At 44.9% G+C, this 20536-nt stretch overlaps 1 protein-coding gene across 3 annotated transcripts in view; it reads left to right on the top strand.

Annotated features, from left to right (window-relative positions):
* STX8 (syntaxin 8) overlaps window positions 1-20536 on the top strand; it is a 247744-nt gene that overhangs the window by 131718 nt on the left and 95490 nt on the right. For all 3 annotated transcript variants that reach the window (XM_027047742.2, XM_027047743.2, XM_053211779.1), the window contains exon 7: window positions 16789-16890. In XM_027047742.2, coding sequence (XP_026903543.1) covers window positions 16789-16890 — 102 coding nt within the window. The remainder of the gene's footprint in view (window positions 1-16788; window positions 16891-20536) is intronic.

Below are 20536 nucleotides of genomic sequence, written 5' to 3'. Positions count from 1 at the left end.
GGACACCACATTACCTTTCATGATTATGTCTCTTTAGGCTCCTCTTAGCTACGGTGGTTTCTCAGACTCTCCTTGTTTTTGGTGATATTGGTAGTTTTGAGGGACACTGGTCAGGGGTGGTGTGGGATACACCAGACTTGGTCTGATGTTTTTCTCATGACAAGACTGGGGTTACGGGTTTCTGGGAGAAAGACCGTAGAGTTGTGGTCCCCTCTTTCTTTGTATCGTATCAAGGGTACGTGCTACCAACATGATTTGTGACTACGGATGTTGACCTTGGTCATCCGGCCGAGGCAGTGTTTGTCAGGCTTCTCCACTGTGAAGTTACAGCTTACCCACCCCCAATTCATACTCTACAGCTTGGAAGGGAGTCACTACTTGCAGCCCACAGCCCTTCATTGAAGACGGAGTATCTCTGCAAACTATTTGGGATTCTGCGTGAGAGTTTTGCGTCTTCTCTCCCATTTATGAGTTTGTGCAATCATGTGTTTATATCTGTATGGATGCATGGATATTATTTTATTGGCTATGATCTGGAACTACTTTATTTGTTTTGTTGCTCAAACTTTTCCTGTGTTGGCCCTTGGCAGTTCTGTCTGTTGGCTCCTGTATTCCTTTGATGTACCTGAGCCAAAGTCAGACACTTAACCAACTGAACCACCCAGGTGCCCCTTGTTTTTTTGTTTCTTAAAGAAATTCCTTAGTTTCTGGTGCCACCAGATACTTCAGGCTTGTGTTGTGTATTTCCAGCCCCAGTCTGAGAACTAGCCATTTCTCCATAGAGCCCCTGGCTCTTTTTGTTGGAGAATGGGATTAGAAACCAAGGTGTGGGTGCTGAGTGTGCTCATTGCTACTGTGATGCTGTTTTAAGTGTCTTCTCCATTGAGGAAGCACAGAGATCTAGGTGTGTTTACTTATCTACATGTAGCCATTTGTATCTATCGTAAGCTAAGCTCGATCATTATCACATGGATTGTCCTAGCCTCATCCGCCTGCTTATCCTTAAATTCCCACCCCAACAGTGAGAATTTGGCTGCAGCCATCTGTCATTCATCTCCTTTTTTAAAATAAAATTTATTTTTTTATTTTTGGGGGGGGAGGGGCAGAGGGAAAGGGCAAGAGAATCCCAAGCAGGCTCTGTGCTGTCAGCACAGAGCCTGACACAGGGCTGGATCCCACGAACCATGAGATTGTGTCCTGAGCCGAAACCAAGAGTCAGATGCCTAACCGACCGAGCCACCCAGGCGCCCCACGTTCATCTTCTTAATTGTACATAGATAAGCAGTATCTGAATTGTGAACTCCTATCCTCACAGAAAACAACTTTCTCAACTAGAATTTTGTTCTGATATGCAGTTGCTTTTGCCTTGAGTCTTACAGATTCTGCTCATTTCCGGCATAACTTAGATCATCACCTTTTCTCTCTACCCCTTTCAGGGATGTTGTTTTGTACATTTGTTAGTACAGCTAGATTCTCTTCTCACGGTCTGTATTCCTTCCTGGAATCTTCAGCCTCCTAAATGATTTTTTTTTTATAATTTATATTCATTAAGGTTCACTTTTTGTGCCATAAAGTTCTTTGGGTTTTGACAGTTGCGTAATGTTACGTATCACGCGGAATATTTTTACTGCGCTAAAAATCCCCTGTGATTGACCTATTCATCCCTCCCCTCTTCCTTCCCAACTCCTGGCAACCACTGATCATTGTATTCTCTCCACAGTTTGGCCTTTTCCAGAATGTCATATAATTGGATTCATACAGTATGTAGCCTTTTTATGCATGCAGGGTGCCAGGAAACACATGTTGATCATGTATAAATCATTCAGTCAGCACCGAGCACATTATCACCAGGATTCTGGCTTTTCAAAAATAATGGGAGGTGTATTTTATTCAGCAAGGGTTCTGACGTAGCTTACATTTTTAAAAAATAAATTATTGAGGGTCCAGAAAAACTGGTGAGGTCTTCATTTCTGTTCCTATCACGGGGTTGTTTAATGCCTAACCTAAGTATGTTGTGCTTTTAGATTCTGTCTTCAAATTAGGGCTCATGGCACCTTCTCTGAGCTCTGTGATTTTTTTTTTTAACGACTTTTTAAATTTTGTGTTTCTTGTGCTGATGAGAATGTTTAGAAATTTTTTAAAACTTTTTTCTTTTTAATGTTTATTTATTTTTGAGAGAGAAAGAGACAGAGTGCAAGCAGGGGAGGGGCAGAGAGAGAGGGAGACACAGAACCCGAAGCAGGCTCCAGGCTCCGAGCTGTCCGCACAGAGCCCGACGCGGGGCCCGAACCCATGAACCGCGAGATCATGACTTGAGCCGGAGTCGGACGCTTAACCAACTGAGCCACTCAGGCACCCCGAGAATGTTTAGAAATTTTTAAAATATTCTGGATCATCAGTATTACCGCTGTATTGTATCTCGGCATGCAATTCCCCACTCTTGTGTTTGTGTGTCTACTGTCCCAGATCTTGGGATATATAGTATATAGTATACTATGTATACTTAGTATATAATGATGTCTTGGCTTCCGTGGGAAGGCCAAAGTCTATCACTGTGCACAGTGCAAAGGGTGTCTCCACAATCAGACTACACAATAGGAGGACAACCCGGAAGGACCTGTACTGAAGTCTGTGCATAGTCACGTTTCAGTGAATTAACTAATTTAGCATTCACTACACAAGCTTTATCTGTCAACATTAAATTATTGCTGTTAAGTAGAAACTTAGTTTTGTAGTTTTTATTTATTTTTATTTTTAACTCTTTTTATTTTTTAAAAATGTTTTATTTATTCTTGAGAGAGAGAGCACAAATGGGAGAGGGGCAGAGAGAGAGGGAGACATAGACTCTGAAGCAGGCTCCACGTTCTGAGCTGTCAGCACAGAGCCCGATGCGGGGCTCGGACCCACAAGCTGTGAGATCGTGACCTGAGCTGAAGTCGGACGCTTTACTCACTGAGCTACCCAGGCGCCCCTGTAGTTTTTATTTTCAATATGAATATTCATGTTTAGAACTACGGAATAAGGAACCATGTAAACAAAGAATGGGTATCCACATGGATGGTTACATTTAATTATATAATTTACATAAAATGATTAATGCTGAGGGGTGTCGAAGAATTTTTTTTTTCACTTTCCAACTCTGTGCAACAGTATGGGAAAACAATGACTTAGCACATGGAAAGTTTTCAGTAAATATTAGTAGCTGTTGTTATGGTTTTACCGAGTAAGCTAGTCTAGCCTGGCTGTCTTCCCTCCCGCACATTTCGGTGTGCTCTCTGTCCTGCAACTCCAGCAAATTGCCCTCTCCCTCCCCTCACACCCCTGTGCTGAAGCAGCTCTTAGCACGGTCCACACTGGCTCCCCAGCCACGACTCCACTAGCCGAGGTCTGTCCCGCACCCCCTTTCCTTCTAGCTTTTTGCTCTTACTCTTTTTTTTTTTTATTTATTTACTTCTGAGAGACAGAGCATGAACAGGGGAGGAGCAGAGAGAGCGGGAGACACAGAATCCGAAGCAGCTCCAGGCTCCGAGCTGTCAGCCCAGAGCCCGACGCGGGGCTCAAACCTACGAACCGCGAGATCGTGAGCTGAGCCGAAGTTGGATGCTTAATCGACTGAGCCCCCCGGGGACCCCTTGGTCTTATTCTTTAAACACTAGTGTTCCTGAGGTTCCCCTTTTCCTGTACTTCTTTTTGTTCACTCTGTCTTTCTTAACTCAGATTTTTAAATTAGCACACAGAGGGGCGCCTGGGTGGCTCAGTCGGTTAAGCATCCCACGTCAGCTCAGGTCATGATCTTGCGTTTTGTGGATTCGAGGGTCACGTCGGGCTCTGTGCTGACAGGGCAGAGCCAGCCTGGGATTCTCTCTCTCCCTCTCTCTCTCTGCCCCTCCCCTGCTCGCACCCTCTCTCAGAATAAATAAATAACCTTTAAAAAAATTAAGTAATTAGTTAACACACAGCAACATTGACTTGGTGTGTGTACGTGTAGCATGAATTTTAACCCACGTATAGCTTGATGTAACTGCTACCACAAACGGGACACAGGACAGTGCTGTGCTGTCCCTCCGAAGACTCCCTCATGCTGTCGTTTTGTAGCCATACTCCCCCCCACTGACTGCCACCCCCACTGACTGCTCTGTTCATCACTCTGGTTTTTTGGAGAACATCACACAAATAGGATCATACGTAGGAACTTCTTTAGTATTCCATTTTCATTTTTCTGTTGTGTGTGTGTGTTTTTTAAGTTTATTTATATTTGAGAGAGACAGCACCAGTGAGGGAGGGGCAGAGAGAGAGGGAGAGAGAATCCCAAGCAGGCTCTGCCCTGTCAGTGCAGAGCCTGACACGGGGCTCGATCTCACAAACCATGAGATCATGATGTAAGGCGAAATCAGGAGTCAGAAGCTCAACCAGCGAAGCCACCCAGCCGCCCCTGTGTTTTTTTACCCTATCTCCCAGTACTCACTGTCTTCGTCGTTACTAGGGATGGTGATATACGTACGTAACATTCTACCGTTGACTTAGAACTGGTATTTTACCTCGTGAAGTAGGGCAGAGAAACCTTCCCAGCATGCAGCCCCTCTGCCCCGCCCCCTTTAAGGTGCTCTTGTCTGTGTATTACCCTTCTATGCACTGAGCACCAGATATTGTGAGTTTTACTTTCAGCTGCCAAACGGATACTTAAAAGCTTAACCAGAGGAGTATCTACTCTGTTTAGCCAGATATTTAAGATTTCTGTTGCTTTTCCTTCGTTTCTGACATTCTAGATCGCCCCCTGATGTGATTTCCCTTCTGTCTGAAGAACTTACTTTATTGACAGCAAGGTCTCTTACCACTTCTTCATCTGGGAATGAATGTCTCTCTTTCTCCTTCACTCCCCAAGGGGACTTTCACCGGATATGGAATTCTGTGCTGGCAGTTCTTGTCTTTCAGCGGGTTAAAATTGTTGTTACCCTTCCTTCTGGCCTCCCTGATCTCTGGTAAGAACTACGCAGTCTTTCAAATCTTTGCTCCCCTATGGGGCTTTGCTTTTTTCTTTCCTTTCCTTTTCTTTCCTTTCCTTTCCTTTTCTTTTTTCTTTTCTTGTCTTTCTTCAGTGTTCAGCAGCTTGGGTGTGTGTCTAGGCATGCATTTCTCTGTGTTTATCCTGCTTGAGGTTTGCTGAGCTTCCTGAACGTGCAGGTTTATGGGTTGTTGTTTTGTCTGGCAAAGTTTAAGACAGCATCAGCCCTTACTTCTTCAAATATTTCTGCTGCCACACCCCCTTTTCCTCTTCTTCTGGGACTCTGATGATCGGAATGTTTGACCTCTTGCCATTGCCCCATTCCCTGAGTCTGTGTTCATCAACCTCCACCCTGCCCCCACGGAGGCTCTTTCTTTCTTGTGCAGATTAGAAAATTTCTACTGACCTGTCTTGCAGTTCACTGCTTCTTTCCTCTGTCATCTCCATACTGTTGCTCGGCCCACCCAGTGAGTTTTTTCTAATTCATTTATTCTGTTTTTCAGTTTTGGAATTTGCATTTGGTTCTTTTCCATATCTTCTATTTCTTTGCCGAAGTTTTTCTTTTTTTTTCCTGCCTTGTCCTTTGTTTGACGAGTATTCGCTTTTACTTACTGGGGCGTGCTCACTCTAGCAGCTCGAAAGTCCTTGCCAAGTAACTCCAACACCTGTGTCCCATCAACGTTGGCATCTGTTGGCAGCACTGGCATCGTCTTGTATCGTGAAGCTGGAAACCTTCTGGCTCTTCATAGGCTGAGTGATTTGGGGTTGTATCCTGGACATTTTGATTATGATGTTATGATGTTATGTTTTTTATTCTTTTTTATTCTTTTGGTTTTTTTTGTATTTAAAATTTTTCTCAAACCTGGGGTGCCTGGGTGGCTCAGTCGGTTGAGCATCCGACTTCTATTCAGGTCGTGATCTCACCATTGGTGGGTTCAAGCCCCGCGTTGGGCTCTGCGCTGACAGCTCAGAGCCCGGAACACCTGCTTCGGATTCTGTGTCTCCCTCTCTCTCTGCCCCTCCCCTCCTCACTCTGTGTCTCTCTCAAAAATAAATAAAAACATTAAAAAAATTTTTTTAATTAAAAAAATATATAAGATTTTTCTCAAACCAGCGGCAAAAGTTGAGAATGTGTTTTTCCCACACACCTGGTCACTGTTCATCTAGAGTCACTGATTGTTACCATTTTACGTGTTTTCTTCCTTTTATGTATACTTTGTTTTCCAGCAAACCATATAAAAGTCGGGTGAATACTAAATACTTCAATGGGTATTTCCCAAGAATTAGCGTGTTCTCCTACATAACCATGGTGTCATTATCAGAGGCAAGAGACCTAACTCTCACATGGTGTTATTGCTTTATACGGAGCCCATGTTTAAATTTCTTCAGCTGCCCCACCAATGTCTTTTAATTACTTTCTTTTGTTTTGAGGTGTTTCTCCAGCATTCATTCATGATTGTCTCTAACATGTATTTTCTGGGGCCCCTGGGTGGCTCAACTGGTTGAGTGTCCAATTCTTGATTTAGCCTCAGGTCATGATCCCAGGGTCACGGGATCGAGCCTCATGTCGGGCTCCGCGCTGAGTATGGAGCCTGCTTAAGATTCTCTCTCTCTCCTTCTGCTCCTTTTCCCACTCTCACACACATACACACACCCTCCCCCTCTCTCCCTCTCTCTCCCTCTCAAATAAATAAATAAATACACAGATAAGTATGTAAATAAAATGTTTTTCTTTTTTTAAAAATTTTTTAAATTTTATTTATTTTTGAGAGAGAGGGAGACAGAGTGCGAGCCAGGGAGGGGCAGAGAGAGAGGGAGACACAGAATCTGAAACAGGCTCCAGGCTCTGAGCTGTCAGCACAGGGCCTGATGCGGGGCTCGAACTCACAAACTGTGAGATCATGACCTGAGCTGAAGTCGGACGCTTAACCGACTGAGCCACCCAGGCACCCCAAATAAAATGTTTTTCTAAGACACATGTACCATTCTGTCTTAGAAAAATGAGATGTAAAATATATCTCTTAAGATAACATGTATATAGGGGCGCCTGGGTGGCTCAGTCGGTTGAGCGTCCGACTTCGGCTCAGGTCACGATCTCGCGGTCCGTGGGTTCGAGCCCTGCGTCGGGCTCTGGGCTGATGGCTCGGAGCCTGGAGCGTGCTTCCGATTCTGTGTCTCCCTCTCTCTCTGCCCCTCCCCCATTCATGCTCTGTCTCTCTCTGTCTCAAAAATGAATAAACGTTAAAAAAAAAAAGATACATGTATATAGGTACATGTATATGCATACATATAGATATATAGATATATGTGTACGTATAAACATACAAAAGCATCTGTATACGTATATCCATACGTACGTACATGCATACACATATGACATATAACCACCCATTTTTGCACACCATTCATTTATATTTTTCTCTAGCTCTGAATTCTTCCGCATACTTTTTTTCTACAAATGGAAGCTAGTGCTACAGATTATACCCCCAGGCAGTGAATATTAGCACAGCATGGGGCAGATGGTCTCGGCCATTTAGCCCTCTTAAACTGAATGTGATTTTGCGTACGTGCTTCACTCCGCTTGGTCTTTCTGCCACTGATTTTGTGCTCTGACAGTTTGGAGCCAGGACGGTTGACAAAAGCCTCCGAGGGATACTGCCGTGTGACGATGATCTTGCTGGATTTTGAAACAGACGGCTTTGGGCAGCTCAGGTGCTTTTGCAATGCACTGAGGTTAAAGATGGGTGGGCAGGTAAGGATTTGGAGCAGGTTCTGTGCTGCCCTGAAGGGAAGCACGTCACTGCAACCTGGGAAGAGGGAGCTGGAGGAGGACTGAGTGGTAGCTGGGTGAAACCCTGGCCAAAGGCTTGGGGTGACTCCGGGGCTCCAAAGACCTGATTGGTAACTTTGTAGACCACTCCAAGAATTACTGTCACATGCTTTATACATTAGCTAGACTTTGAATCCATAGGTCACAGCCTGTATCCCTCAACACCTTTTTACTAAGATATTCCATGTTTTACGGGAACAGCCCGATGACAGTTTAATTTTCTCTCATTTTCTCAATTTCGGAAGCTGGTAATCTTCCCTGCCTACCATTTGAGTGCCTCAGAATTTTTTTTTTTTTCTGAAGTTCAGAAATTTCATGAGATATTTCCAGACCCTTTTGAAGAATGTCGGTCAGAGCTCAGTGAGTTTCTTTGATACGAAGACTCCAGTGTTTTCTCAGCTCAAGGAAAATTGATTATATTAAATTATATTATTTATTTACTTAATGTCTATTTTTGAGAGCAAGAGAGAGACAGAGCATGAGCAGGGGAGGGGCAGAGACAGAGGGAGACGCAGAATCCGAAGCAGGCTCCAGGCTCCGAGCCATCAGCACAGAGCCCGACGCGGGCCTTGAACCCACAAACCTTGAGATCATGACCTGTGCCGAAGTCGGACGCTCAACAGATTGAGCCACTCAGGCACCTCATCGTTATTTATTTGGTCATTGTTGGTCCTTCTGTTTTCCTGGATCTTTGTCCCTGTCTTTTTGGTCTTTCCCCTCCCATATTTTGTCCTCTCTGCCCTTTTCCTTTGACGTCTGGGAGGTCATTCAAACCTGTTGTCTAAATCTTTTATGTAGATTACTGTCTGTTTCATTTGTGCCTTCGCTGTGGTTTTTAATTTGACAGTTGTGATTCTGCCTGGATGCAGTGTGTCCAGTAACCCTGACTTGTTCCCCTTGTCATGGCTGTGTGTTCCAGTGGCCACTCACTCACGGTCCTCTTGAATCTTGTGTTTAAGAAATCTTGTGTTTGAGAAACCGCTTTCTCAAGACCTCTCCTTTTCCGGAAGGAATTGTCTTTTCTCCGGCAGACGAGGTGAGGGAGGGAGAGGACGGGCCCTCATTTGGGGCTCTTTGTTTACACCTGCTGCCGTTTGGTTGCTCTTCGCATAAGGAGACGCGTCTACTGTTGGAAGCAGGGAAGGTTCTTGTAGCTTAGGCAGCCTTTGGCTGCGCAGTCTTAGGCCCAGATGAGGGAAGAATGGAAGGCCCCGGTTGATGGTGGGAAGGAAGAAGGAAAGGAGCCTGGGCTTTCGTTCACCTGCCCCCGCTTAAGATGTGAGCAGGTGCAGCCAAGGGGATTTCTCCGAGGCCTCCAAAGCCTGGGTGCGTCCCAGAGGCTCAGCTTGGGGGTGCTGGAGTTCCCCACCAGCTGCCCTGTCACGGAGTGCCCTCAGTGTTACTGCTTCTCCTGGTTTCTGTCACATATTTGACATCGTCACCTAGTGCCGGGTATTGTTAAAGGTCCCACCCCCACTCCTAATTTTATTTTATTTTTTTTTTAATTTTAATGTTTTTTTAACATTTATTTTACTTTTGAGACAGAAACAGAGCATGAACGGGGGAGGGTCAGAGAGAGAGGGAGACACAGAACTGGAAGCAGGCTCCAGGCTCTGAGCCATCAGCCCAGAGCCCAACGCGGGGCTCGAACCCACAGACCGTGAGATCGTGACCTGGGCCGAAGTCGGACGCTCAACCGACTGAGCCACCCAGGCGCCCCCCCCCCCCCAACTCCTAATTTTAAATTTCCATTACAGGGAGTGGAGGCGGTTAAACAAATGCCCTCAAGAAGGGCTGTTTATTCACTCCTGGTTTGTCCTAGCATTTGTCTTTAAATGTTACTGGCGGTATAAGCCAGAGGCACAGAAGCATAACGACTTCACAACTGCCACCTTCCACTGTGAGCACAAAGAAAAAAAAAAGAAAAGAAAATGAAAAAGCACCAAACTTATCCTGGAAACATGCAGCACGCGGTCTGCCTTAATATGGAATATAATTGGCAATGTCCTTGAGAGCGGGAAGAAGTGACAAGTATAATTGGAGTCAGATAGTGCGATGCGGTGTGTTTCTTACCGCTTTTGATTCTGCCGGTTTTGTGTCACGCTTTACCTTGACCGTTGTTCCGCCCCGTGTCGGAATGGCACACGGTGTCCCAAATCCACGCACGATGGACATACAGCCTCCTTCTCCGAACCCAAATGCAAACACTTAACCAGGAAGCGAAAGATCAGTCTCTCTTGAGAGGCCGGGACTGCCCGGAATCTGCAAGAGGCAGCGGGTCGTTTCTCGACCTGCGCTCGGAAATCTGTTTAATTGGCTGGTAAGAGACTCTGGTTGGGGGACTTCCCAGCTTGCGGGCTGCAGGGTGGGAATCCCCCTGGACTCCCTGCCCCTGGAAATCTGGAGAGTTCAGAGCAGCTGTGACACGGTGGGGCGAACCCACAGCGGCAGTATAAACCTTTGAAAAACTGATGTGGCAATGTGTTTCCAAGTCCACGCGGCCATCAGAACCCCAGGGTGTTAACGTAAGGAAATGAGACAAAAGGAAGAAAATGATAATGGAGGAAAGAATTCGTTGACTCATTATGTATAAATATAGAAACATTCTAAGTCCCTGACAGTGGGCTATTTTTAATGAATGTTTATTTAATGGAAGGAATATTTTGTAACCATTAGAAATTATAACTGTGAAGGGAGACTGTGTAGCAACATGAAAGATCATAAAAGAGCTCATGTTAATGGGGCAAAAGGCTTCTGTGTTGCAATTATATAAAAATATATGTTTATGTCAAATCTGAGAAGAGAACACATAGAAGTGATTACCGGGGTGTTGGGACAACTTTTGTCTTTTTTTTTTTTTTTTTGGCCCCCCTGTCATTCATAAACTGCTATTAAATAATTGTGTCACTCAAAAAAAAAATAGAGTTGGTTTTGTAAACAAACAAACAACACATCAGTAATCAGAAGAGGTTTAGCAACCCAATGAAAAACTTTGTGTTTGGTCTGAGATTAAAAATAAGAACCCTCTCGGGGTGCCCGGCCGGCTCAGTCAGAAGAGCGTCCAGCCCTTGATCCCAGGGTCGTGGGTACAAGCCCCACTCTGGGTGTAGAGGTTACTAAAAAAATAAATAAACTTAAAACAAAAAATCAACACCCTCAGCGTTGACTACTGATCTTGGCTGAGCTAATCTGCTACACACAAAGTCCTGATCTACCTCTCAGTTGTAAATATTTATAAAGTTTAAAAGGAATCTATCTAGAAACCCAGTTAACCTTTAACGACTGACAAATGTTTAGTGTCAGACAAGGAGTATTTTACATTGACTTTATTTTAGTGATGGAGGCTGATGACGCCTGAGTTTCGTATTATGTACTGCAGCATTAAAACATAATCATTAGACTGTGATCGGTTGTGTGGACCAGTCGCATTGTGCCAAGTAACGGTACGAAGCACATTACTGTGGAATATCCTGATAGGACACGGAGAGTGGGTGATAAAAAACATTCGCTTTGGGGTGCCTGGGTGGCTCCGTCGGTTAAGCATCCGACTTCGGCTCAGGTCACGATTTCACGGTTCATGGGGGGCAAGCCCCACGGCGGGCTCTGTGCTGACAGCTCAGACCTTGGAGCCTGCTTCGGATTCTGGGTCTCCCTCTCTCTCTGTCTGCTCCCCCCAAAATAAATAAGTAGACTTAAAAAAAAACCAAACCATATGCTTCTACATATGCTCCAGTATATAAGCCCATCTGGGTTCCGTGCTCACCTCACCAGACCAAAACCGAGGTGGCATGTCCAGCCCCCACATGGCACTGTAGGATGAACACTATGCCCAAAGCGCCAAGATGTCACAAGTTTTTGAACCTGCTTCCTCTCAGGATCTGCCAAAGTTTCCAGCTCAGCGTCTTTACCCCCGAAGAGAAGACTAAGGAGGGACAGAAGTGTCTTGTGGAAGGAACACTGGTGTTGTGTTCTAGAAATAACTCTGGCGGACCGTGAAAGTGGGCAGGTGTTCGGCTCAATGGGTAGAACCTTATAATAATGAGAGTCACTCTCCAGCTCAGCCATGGAAGTGATTTTTCTCGCGAGTTTCCATGTCACCAGTGGCTGGGAGCATTCAGCAAAATGTTCATCAGCCTGCTCCTGTTGCCAGGGATGCTGGAGAAAAGGGGAGGAACCGTGACATGGTCACATGACCTCTGCGGTCTGGCAGTTTTATTGTTCTAAAGCATTCGCCCTGTCTTCCCAGAATGCATGCCTGCCTGCCTTCCTGGAAAATCTTAGGAGTATCTGAATATTGTAAACTTAATTTTTTTCTAGTTTACCTTTTTTTTAAGTGTATTTATTTATTTTGGGGGAGAGAGAGAGAGAATGAGCAGGAAAGGGGTAGAGAGAGAGAGAGGGAGACAGAGAATCCCTAGCAGTCTCTGACCCAGGGCTCAATCTCACAAACTCACTGTGAGATCATGACCTGAGCCGCAATCAAGGGTCAGACACTCAACCAGCTGAACCACCCAGGTGCCCCTGGTTTGGTCCACATAGAACAAATCTGTTTGTCCTTCTGCCAATACCACACTGTCCTGATTGCTATATATTTATAATAAATCTGGGATTTGGGTAGTATAGTACCTCCAACTTTTTTCCTTTTTTTTTTGGCAAGATTATTTTGGCTATTCTAAACCATTTGCCTTTCCATGTACATTTTAAAATTAGCTTGCCAGTGTTATTTTTTTTATGCTAGCATTTTTTAAATTAATGAATTAATGAATTTTTTATTTCAATTCGAGCGTGGTTCACAGTGTAATAGTAGTTTCAGGGGTACAGGGTAAGTCATTCAACACTTGCACACATCACCCAGCGCTGGGCACAGCCAGTGCCCTCCTTGATCCCCATCACCTGTTTCACCCATCCCCCACCCCCACCTCCCCTCTGGGAACCATCAGTTTGTTCTCTGCAGTCAAGAGTGTTTCTTGGCTTCTCTCTCTCTTTTTTTTTCCTTTGTTCATTTCTTTTGTTTCTTAAATTCCACATGTGAATGAAAAACCTGCCAGGATTTTGACTGGGGCTACACTGAGTCTATAGATCAGTTGAGAGACAGCTGGTGTCTTTAAAACATGGAGTCTTTTCAGTCCGCGAATGTAGTACAGCACTCCCGTCTCTTTAATTTCTCAACCTGCTCTCAACCAGCGGTGGTTTACGGTTTTCAGTGTACAAGGCTTGCACATCTTTTGTTAGATTTATTTCTAAATGTCGCTGGGTGGACCGGGGAGACCCAGGGCCCCGGGGGCCACAACCCAGCCCATCCCAAAGGTGTTGCTGGAGGTTCTTGGTCTTGTTACGAGAAGGAATTCAAGGACAGACATGCAACACAGGCAAGTGACTTAAGCAGGAAAGCTTATTAAAATGAAAAACACACTCTTGAGATGTGAGAGTAGATGAGCCCTGGGGATTGGATTTCTATTTTTTACTGACAGTTGTTTTTTTTTTTAATTTTTTTTAATTTTTTTTTTTTTGAGACAGAGAGAGAAAGAGAGAGAGACAGAGCATGAGTGGGGGAGGGGCAGAGACAGAGAGGGAGACACAGAACCCAAAGCAGGCTCCAGGCTCTGAGCTGTCAGCACAGAGCCCAACATGGGGCTCGAACCCACGAACCGTGAGAGCATGACCTGAGCCGAAGTCGGACGCTCAACCGACTGAGCCACCCAGGAGCCCCTCCCTCTGTTTTTTTTTTGTTGTTGTTTAAATCTCTATGTATTGATGTATGGCTTTCTTTCTTTCTTTTTTTTTTTTATGATTGCTTTAGAGATATGTTGTTTGATATAGTAGTCACCACCCACAAGTGGCTTTAAATTTGAGTTTTAACTAGTTAAAATATGAAAAAAATCAAAATGCGTCCCTGGCTATAGTGTGGAGGGCGGAACGAGAAGATGCAGAACTAGAAACAGGAGGATAAGTTTGGACATTGTTCGAGAAACACTGGCACAACTTTGTGAGATATTAGTAGCAGAGTTTAAGAGAAAGCATGAGATTGAGAGAACCCCGGGAGGCAGGGTCAAGTCGAGTGGCTTCAAGTGGCATGACCGGGGGAGGGGGAGGCCGAGTGACTGAAGATTTCTCGCGTGGGCCAGCAGGCGAACGTTGGTGCCATGGATGGGGACAGGGAATGTCGGGCGGGGGGGGGGGGGTCAGGCGTAGGGGAAGATGAACAGTTTAGTTTAGAGACCCTGAGACTCAGCTATTTGTAGGAATTTCGAGGTACGGATAAACAGTAGGCACTTGGCTGCCTGGGTCAAGAATTTTGGGGAGCTATATACAGCAGAGATTTTCAGGTTTTTAATTTACATACTGAGGAAACTGAAAGGTACATAAAATCACCATGGTAGTGTTACAGCGTAAAAATATACAGAAGGGTGGGACTGCGGGCATTTAAGAGGAAGAAGACACTACGCAGAGCTTGGAGACGGGAGGAAAAATGGAAGACTGTCACTGACTGGAGAGTCACAAGTGCACTGTTGGGGCGCCTGGGTGGCTCAGTTGGTTGAGTGTCCAGCTCTTGGTTTCGGCTCAGGTCATGATCTCACGGTTCATGAGTCGGAGCCCCACGTCAGGCTCTGCACTGTGCACACAGTGTATGAGGACAGTGCAGAGCCTGCTTGGGATTCTCTCTCTCCCTCTGTCTTTGCCCCTTCCCCCGTCCCAAATAAATAAATAAACTTAAAAACAAAATGAACAAAAAAACCCTCAAATGCACTGTTAAATGGTAGCAAAAAGTTTTCCGGGCAGCCCGTATACAGATACCATTTGACAGTTTTGGCCTAGATCTGCTGGCCTAAGAAGCAGAAAAGTACTTTGAAATTCTGTCTCTCTTTAAGACTCCGTCCATTCATTGCCTCCATCGCTTTGTGTTTATTTTATCTGGCTGTGTACTAGACATTCCACTGGGCATCACAGGTAGAGCAATGAAGGAAAGTGAGCCTCTCTGTCCTATTCTTCCCACCAAAGAAAGGCAGGCAAGCAAGTAATTAGAATACAAAACATACGGGTCTCCAAGGAAATGGAGCCCAGGAGGAGCGGCCGCCTCCTCCATGCCTTCCACATGCTGTTTCTTCCCGCGAGCAGTGCTGTCTTCCTGCTTCTTTACGCCCACGGCCTTTAAAACTCAGCTCCAGGGGCACCTGGGTGGCTCAGTCAGTTGAGCGACCCACCCTTGATTTCGACTCAGGTCATAATCTCCCAGTTCACAAGATCAAGCACTGTGTTAGACTCTGTGCTGACCCTGTGGAGCCTCCTTGAGTTTCTCTCTCTCCTTCTTTCTCTGCCCCTCCCCTGCCCACGCTGGCTCTCTTCTCTCTGTCTCTCTCTCTGTCTCTCTCAAAATGGATAAGTAAACAAACAAAAATTAAAACACAGCTCCAGCATCATTCTGAAAACTTTCTTTGATTACCTTGTTTTATTTAATTATTTAACAGAAGCAGTGACTCATATTGGACAATGGATCTCTAAAGCACTCACTTAAAAGAAAGAAAAAAAAAAAAGAGGAAGGGAGGGAAAGAGGGAAGAAAGGGAACCAAAACTGAAAAAGTACTATGTGGGGGACCTGGGTGGCTCAGTTGGTTAAGCGTCTGACTTCGGCTCAGGTCACGATCTCACGGTTTGTGGGTTCAAGCCCCATGTTGGGCTCTGTGCTGACAGCTCAGAGCCTGGAGCCTGCGTCCGATTCTGTGTCTCCCTCTCTCTGCCCCTCCCCTACTCATGCTCTGTCTCTCAAAAATAAATAAATGTAAAAAATAAATAAATAAATAAGTACTATGTACTCATTAGAGGAAATTCAAACAATACAGAAAACACAAGGAAGCTCACCCAGGATCCCACCACCTAGAAATAATCATCCTTCCCATCATCCAGATATATCCTTGTAGGTTTGTCCATATGAAAGGGCGACTAGAAGTAATTTTGCACCATTAGGATTATGCTATATGTCCTATTTTAAGTGTTACTAAGAACTTAATTTCACTTTAAGGAGATTACCATAGTATCAACTCTAATAATTCAATCTTAAAAGAAGACAATTAGCGTAAAAAAACCTCAACTTCACGTAGAGGATTCTTTACAAGAGATGGTAATTACTAAAAGATCTAAGGTTAACAAAAAAAATTACCTAAAGCACGGAAGCTTTGGTGATTTTGAAAAGCCATAGGTCTATGTTTTGCTTTTCCGCGGCTTGATGGGACTCCGCTGTGCATGATGGGGAAATTAACACCTTCAGATTCTTTCCACCTTTCTCCCACCACGTCAGCCTCCCAACTGCTTCCTGATTTCGGTTATAATTACATCGTCGCTGTTTACAACATTTATCTACCTTTTTGTAACGTAATCCCTGTATCTGCTGATTCCCAGCTCAGTATTTAGATGGCTCCAGCTGTCTCCACCGTCTCTTAGGTCATGGTCTCTGGCTTCTTCTATCCTAGAGTTCTTTATTTCTTTTCACCCCTTGGTTGGCCAGATTTCGTCATCAAGCAGTTTTCTTGAGAAGGACCCTGTCCTACTCTTCCCACCAAAGAAAGCATGCAAGAAAATAATTAGAATACAAACATAAGAAACAAGAAATGATCTCCTGTAGTTCATCTGCCATAAAGCTGGCATGACAGTGTGGCTGGGCATAACTTTGCTGGGTCCTGCTTTTCTTCCCCGGAACTTCTGACATTCCTCCTCTGTGTTCCAGACTTGCATTCAATCGGTTTTTCCCTTTGCTACGACTCCCACAGCCCTGCACCACCACCACCACCACCTCTTATAAATCAGGATTGCAGTTTCCAAAGAACACACATGAGCTCTTTACCTTTCCCCTCACTGCACGTGAGAGAATTATCAGTAGGGAGGCTGGCCTCCGCTGTGATACTTTGATGTGAGCCTGGGTGTTTCTAGAGTCTTAACCATGCATCTCTGTCTTCCTTCCTAGAGATAATTGATGACCTCGCCAACCTGGTGGAGAACACAGACGGGAAACTCCGCACGGAGACCAGGCGTATGAACATAGTGGACAGAAAGTCAACGTCTTGCGGTAAGGGATCTCTACACTTACCGTTCTGCCTCCCATCATCACTTGTGCATTGACTCTGCTTTCAGTTGCCTGCGTTTCTCTAATTACCACAGGGATTTGGTTGCTCTTCTATTGCAGACAGTCCCTTTTGATGAAGCATTGAAATCGCTAAAAGAGCCCCAAATCTTGTGAAAATGAAGGATTACGAGCATAGGAGAAGTATAATGCACTGTTAATTTTTTTTTTTTAATTTAAAATAGGATCTGTCTCTGTATGCTTACAGAGAAAACCAGTTTGGGAAATCGTGTGACAGTAGGCAGGTCGCTGCTGGTAGATGATCGCAGGTGTTGAAGGCGATCTTGCTTACTTTGTGCCTTTTTTCTACTTGGAAGCTTCATGGTTGAAGCTTGAACTCCAGAGCGGTTAAGAGCCCAGGTTCTGAAGTCTGGTGGAGTTCGCATCCTATATTCAGTGATGTTAGTCTTTGGCAGTCACTTTACTGCTTGATACCTTGTGCATAAAATGGGGCTATCTGTGCCAAGACAAGAATCAGTTGGCGTGGCTCTTGAAACACTGACCTGTTGGCCCTGCCCTAGAGATTCTGATTAAGTAGGGCTGGAACGGATGTTCGTTATTTGACAAGGACGGCAGGCAATTCGGACATAGGTACTTACCATTCACCCGAAGCTCCAATGCCGATTTTTGTGAGGTTTGAATTCCGTGTTGCCTGTGCGTGGTGCTTCGCCCAAAGGTAAGTGATGATAAACGGTAGTGACAGTGGTACTGACCAAAGCGACAGTTACTGGGTGCTTCCTCCCACAAAGGTGCACCAGGTTTATAAAGCTGATACCTTTATTGGAAACAAAAGTATAATAGCACTCAGAACACTGGTGATCGGAGCACACGCTTTGCCTCTTAGCCCTTTCGATGTGAAAAATACAATGGATCCCTCTGATCCGTACCCAGTTTTAGAACGAGGATCCTGTGTGCGAAGGTCACCGGAGATGTGTAGCTTGAGAAGCATTACCTTCTTTACCTGGTGTGCTGGTTCGACAGACGTCTAGAACAACAGGGTGACTGAGGAGGTAGCTAAGGCCTCTGGAACCTCAGGAAGTAGAAGTCTGAGGGACCTCCCTGCTCCCCTGTGATCACGTGCCTGCATTCCCCAGCCCCGGAATTCTCATCCACCAGATAGCAGACACCCTGTGCCTCTGCATCCTGCAAAAGCAACACATCCTTGCTTTTCACTTTACCAACCTTTTCATGTGACCTTGCTCCACGGGGACTTCGTTCGGTGCTAGATCCTGAAACTTTGGAGACAGGGAGATGCGGGCTTACTCCCACCTCCAACTCCAACTGCCTTGATCTCTGTAGGAACTTAGTCTTGCTGAGCCTCACTTCCCCCACGTGTAAAAGAGTGGGTAACCTGGTTATCAACATTAAACCGTGTAGAACAGGTGAAGCGTCTAACGCTGGCCGTCTTCCCTGACTGTCCGTATTTACGCGGAGAGGCCCTGCAGTGGGGTGGTTAAGAGTGGGGGCCCTAGAGCCTGGACTTGCCTCCCAGCGGCACCCCTCACCGACTACGCGACCTTGGAGAAACCCAAGCTCCCCTTTGCCTCGGTTTTCCCATCTTTGAAATGGGAATGCTAATGGTAAATACCCGACAGGGTTGTTGTAAGGAATAAATGAATTAATATAGATAAAGATAAAGATACAGGTTTAGTTACAGATGATATAGATGTAGATATATACACAGAGACAGATTTGTAGCACTTAGTGCGGTATTGGCACATAGTAAGCTGTGAGCAAGGATTAGCTCTCATCTCTGTGCTTCTAAAGTAGGAACAGTCGTCCCGATTCAGGGACAGCTTTCTTGAAGTCTCTTTTACGTGCAAAGCAGTCATGTTGCTGTTAGTTTGGAATGACCGTGTATATGGATGTGTGGGTAAGCTTTTTGTATTTGCAACGCAGTGGCCCTCAGCACGTGTTACTCATGAAGTCACAGCGAGGAATGTTACTTCTGCTGCCAGTTTCTTATTTTATGGTATTGCTTGGTGTTGGTGTTTACACCCAGAAATGTGCATCAAATCATCTGACTTGAACTCTAAGTATCTCTTTTTAATAGAAGAAATTTAGAAACTCCCACAATTACTAAAATACATGCTTCTAAAACTTGGTATTTTAAAAACAAATTAACTGTAAATTTGTCTTGTGCCATTTATATTTAGTTATACATAATCTGTAGTAGAATTACTGTTGGCTCTTGAACAGTGCAGAGGTCAGGGGTGTTGACCCCCCTCTGCAGGCAGAAATCTACATATACATTTTTTTTTTAAGTCGGTTTATTTTTGAAGGAGTCAGAGCGCACAAGCAGGGAAGGGGCAGAGAGAGCAGGGGACTGAGGATCCGAAGCGGGCTCTGTGCTGACAGCAGAGAGCCTGACACAGGGCTCGATCTCGCACACGGTGAGATCATGACCTGAGCCGGAGTCAGATGCTTAACTGACTGAGCCACCCAGGTGCCCCCTGCGTATCCCGTTTGACTCTCCCCAAAACTTAACTACTAATAGCCTGCTGTTGACCTGGAGCCTTCCTGATACCATAAACAGTTAACACATATTTTGTACCTTACATGTATTTTGTGCTCCTTTCTTCCAATAAAGTACGCCGGAGAAGAGATGTTAAACTCATAAGGATGAGAAAGCACATTTACGGTCCTGCACTGTATTTTTGACAAAAATCCACGCATAAGTCAATTTGCACAGTTCAAACCTGTGTTGGGTCAACCGTATATGTAGGGACTCAGAAGGGAGAAGTCCAGTAATACAGCATTGTTAAATAGACATTTCTTTATTCTTTCGGTGGAACTACTCTAAAGAGAATTCTTTCTCTTATCCCATCAATTTTTTGCCCCTAATCTTTCCTAGGCAGTGTCCTAAGTATTGTCGATCCACACCCAAATAACCAACCTTATAGTATTTCCAGTGCCTGATACCGTTAAAGGAAAATTATTGCATTTACATTTTTTACAGGGAAATCTATCGTTACATCTCTGTTTGTTGGCAAGCAGCACTAGTTTTTGCATGTTGACCGAGGTTTATCCCGTGGCCTCCAAAGCTCTAGAGAGGCCAGACTGGTTTAATGACCCCTGCAATTAACTTCTGAGTCTCCCACTGATCAATATGAAGCCTGTGAAATTACGACACCCTGTGGAATTGACTGAGTGGCTCTAGCAGCCCTCGCCCAAACTAACCTAACTTAAAATATCACGGTAAAATGTACATGACACAAAATTTGCCTTCGTAACCATTTTTAAGTGTGCAGCTCCGTGGCTTTGAGTATATTCACGTCGTCCTGAAACTGTCTCCAACGTCTGTCCCCAGAACTTTTTCATCTTTCCCAACTGTGACCCTGCCACCATTCGACACTAGCTCCCCATTCTTCTCCAGCCGGCCCCCATCAGCCGCCGTTGTACTTTCTTTTTCTATGAATTGGATGCCACCAGGTATCTCACTTGAGTAAATTCATACAGTATTTGTCCTTTTGTGTCTGGCTTATTTCACTCAGCATAATGTCTTCAGGAGTCCTCTATGCTCTAGTGTGTGTCACAAATTCCTTCCTTTTTTAGGCTGAATAATATTCCTGTGTGTGTGTGTGTGTGTGTG

Source organism: Acinonyx jubatus, chromosome E1 (assembly GCF_027475565.1).
Source record: "Acinonyx jubatus isolate Ajub_Pintada_27869175 chromosome E1, VMU_Ajub_asm_v1.0, whole genome shotgun sequence".
Taxonomy (NCBI): Eukaryota; Metazoa; Chordata; class Mammalia; order Carnivora; family Felidae; genus Acinonyx; species Acinonyx jubatus.
This window is presented reverse-complemented; position numbering and strand designations above follow the sequence as displayed.